At 31.1% G+C, this 1,765-nt stretch overlaps 1 protein-coding gene across 1 annotated transcript; it reads right to left on the bottom strand.

Moving 5' to 3' along the window:
• Positions 1-690: 690 nt before the first annotated feature.
• Positions 691-1,302, bottom strand: LOC124844593 (uncharacterized). The gene has a single exon (XM_047321553.2). It carries the CDS (start codon positions 1,248-1,250, stop codon positions 861-863), a length of 390 nt encoding a protein of 129 aa, XP_047177509.2. The 5' UTR covers positions 1,251-1,302; the 3' UTR covers positions 691-860.
• Positions 1,303-1,765: the final 463 nt, after the last annotated feature.

Below are 1,765 nucleotides of genomic sequence, written 5' to 3'. Positions count from 1 at the left end.
CCAGTTAATAGTTATATTAAAGACTATCGTCCAACCATATTTATTAAATTTTTTTATTATGAAATAACACAAACTTAAATCTATTTAAACAATATCCACGAGATCCAGTTTATTATTATAATTATTATTTATTATATTATTATTAAACAAATATAAAATAAGTATTATTCCAATAAACACATGAATCATAATTCATATTAATTTTATAAATACAACTAATATATTTTAAAGATCTATATACCTTATAATCACTCGTACAGACATTATATTCAATAAGATCTTACAACTGATCAGCATTTATAAAACAATTATGATCTTACAATACTCTCTCCCTCGGAGAATTAGATGAAATGATCCATGAAACCTTTTTCATACATAGATAAAAGAGCAACGCTATTTTTATATCACAATTTTTTTTATTACCATTTGACACTATTATTCACTACTATCTACTCTCTTCTTCTTTTTCTTTCAGAGATATAAAATTAATTTTTGTTAAGACCATCCTACTTCTTTAAAAATTGTTAAATGGTGTTCAATATATACTTTTTTTTTCGAGATAAAATTAAACTTCATTGTCAATACATAATAATAAATTGAACCATAATATTTTAACAATTTTTTTAACAATTTTTTAACAACAAATTATATGTCAGTATTTTATTGACTTTTATATTTAAAACGGATGAATCATAAACTACACATCATAGATTACTGTAAAATAGTTGTAAAAAAAAATTATTAGAAAAACATGTTTCTAATGAATTACCTTGACTGTTGCATATATTAACAGTGAAGATATGATGTTTAGAGCAGAAAATCTGAAACCAACACAATGCTTACTGAAGTATACATGTTTTCTAATCCTTGGTGGACATGGCTGTGCATCTTAAAGTCTTCTTCAAGATCTCCTTCACGTCTTCAGCTTGATACAAAGCAGGATACGACCTACCAAGCCAGTTAAACCTCACACAATCGTTCATGTGCTCTTCCAAAGCCTTTTCTCTTCTCCCACCATTCTTCTCCATCTCCACATCCACAGCTTCAGCGCACAATCCGCATATCATGTTCCCCAAGAACATCTCACGCACGCGCCCTATGTATTCCTCGCTGCACTCCTCACACATTCCACAACACTCGCATTTCGCATTCTCCGTCGCCACTTCATTCTTGCCTTCCAAGCTTACACTGCTTTCAAAACCACCATTCATGTCGCTGCTGGTGGGACAACTAAATTGGTTCGGGGCCATCAAGGTAGAGCTCAATAGTGTTGTGGTTTTTGTTCCAGTAGAGCTGTGATGTATTTATACGAATGAGGGAGTATATACGCGGTTACTATGTACTACCCACAGTATTTGGGAGTTTGAGACAGGTGTTGTTTAGAAACCTAGCTAAGAGCGGATGTATGTGGACTCCAGTTGTTTTTTCTAATTAACAATGAAAACGACAACATACTAACAAGTATTCAACTTTAAACAAGATATTTCATTAAGTAGTTCGCATGCATGCACAGAGAACAACTTCAATTTCCATCAATCCGATATTCTCAAATGTCACATTTCTGTTTGTTTTATTTGAAACTCAAAAGTTCGCTTAAAATTTCACCTCACTTTATTCACTCACGCCTGCATTAATTCCATATAAAGCATAAAAACAACTTGAATTATTAAATATTAACAGGGAGTAACTTAAAACAGATTATATAAGAATATACATACATGTCCAAAGGAAACATGACATATAAAAACTAGTGATGCATGTTATA

Source organism: Vigna umbellata, chromosome 2 (genome assembly GCF_029865625.1).
Source record: "Vigna umbellata cultivar VRB3 chromosome 2, Vumbellata_1.0, whole genome shotgun sequence".
Taxonomy (NCBI): Eukaryota; Viridiplantae; Streptophyta; class Magnoliopsida; order Fabales; family Fabaceae; genus Vigna; species Vigna umbellata.
Note: the sequence above shows the minus strand (reverse complement) of the source record. Positions and strands in the feature narration are given on the sequence as shown.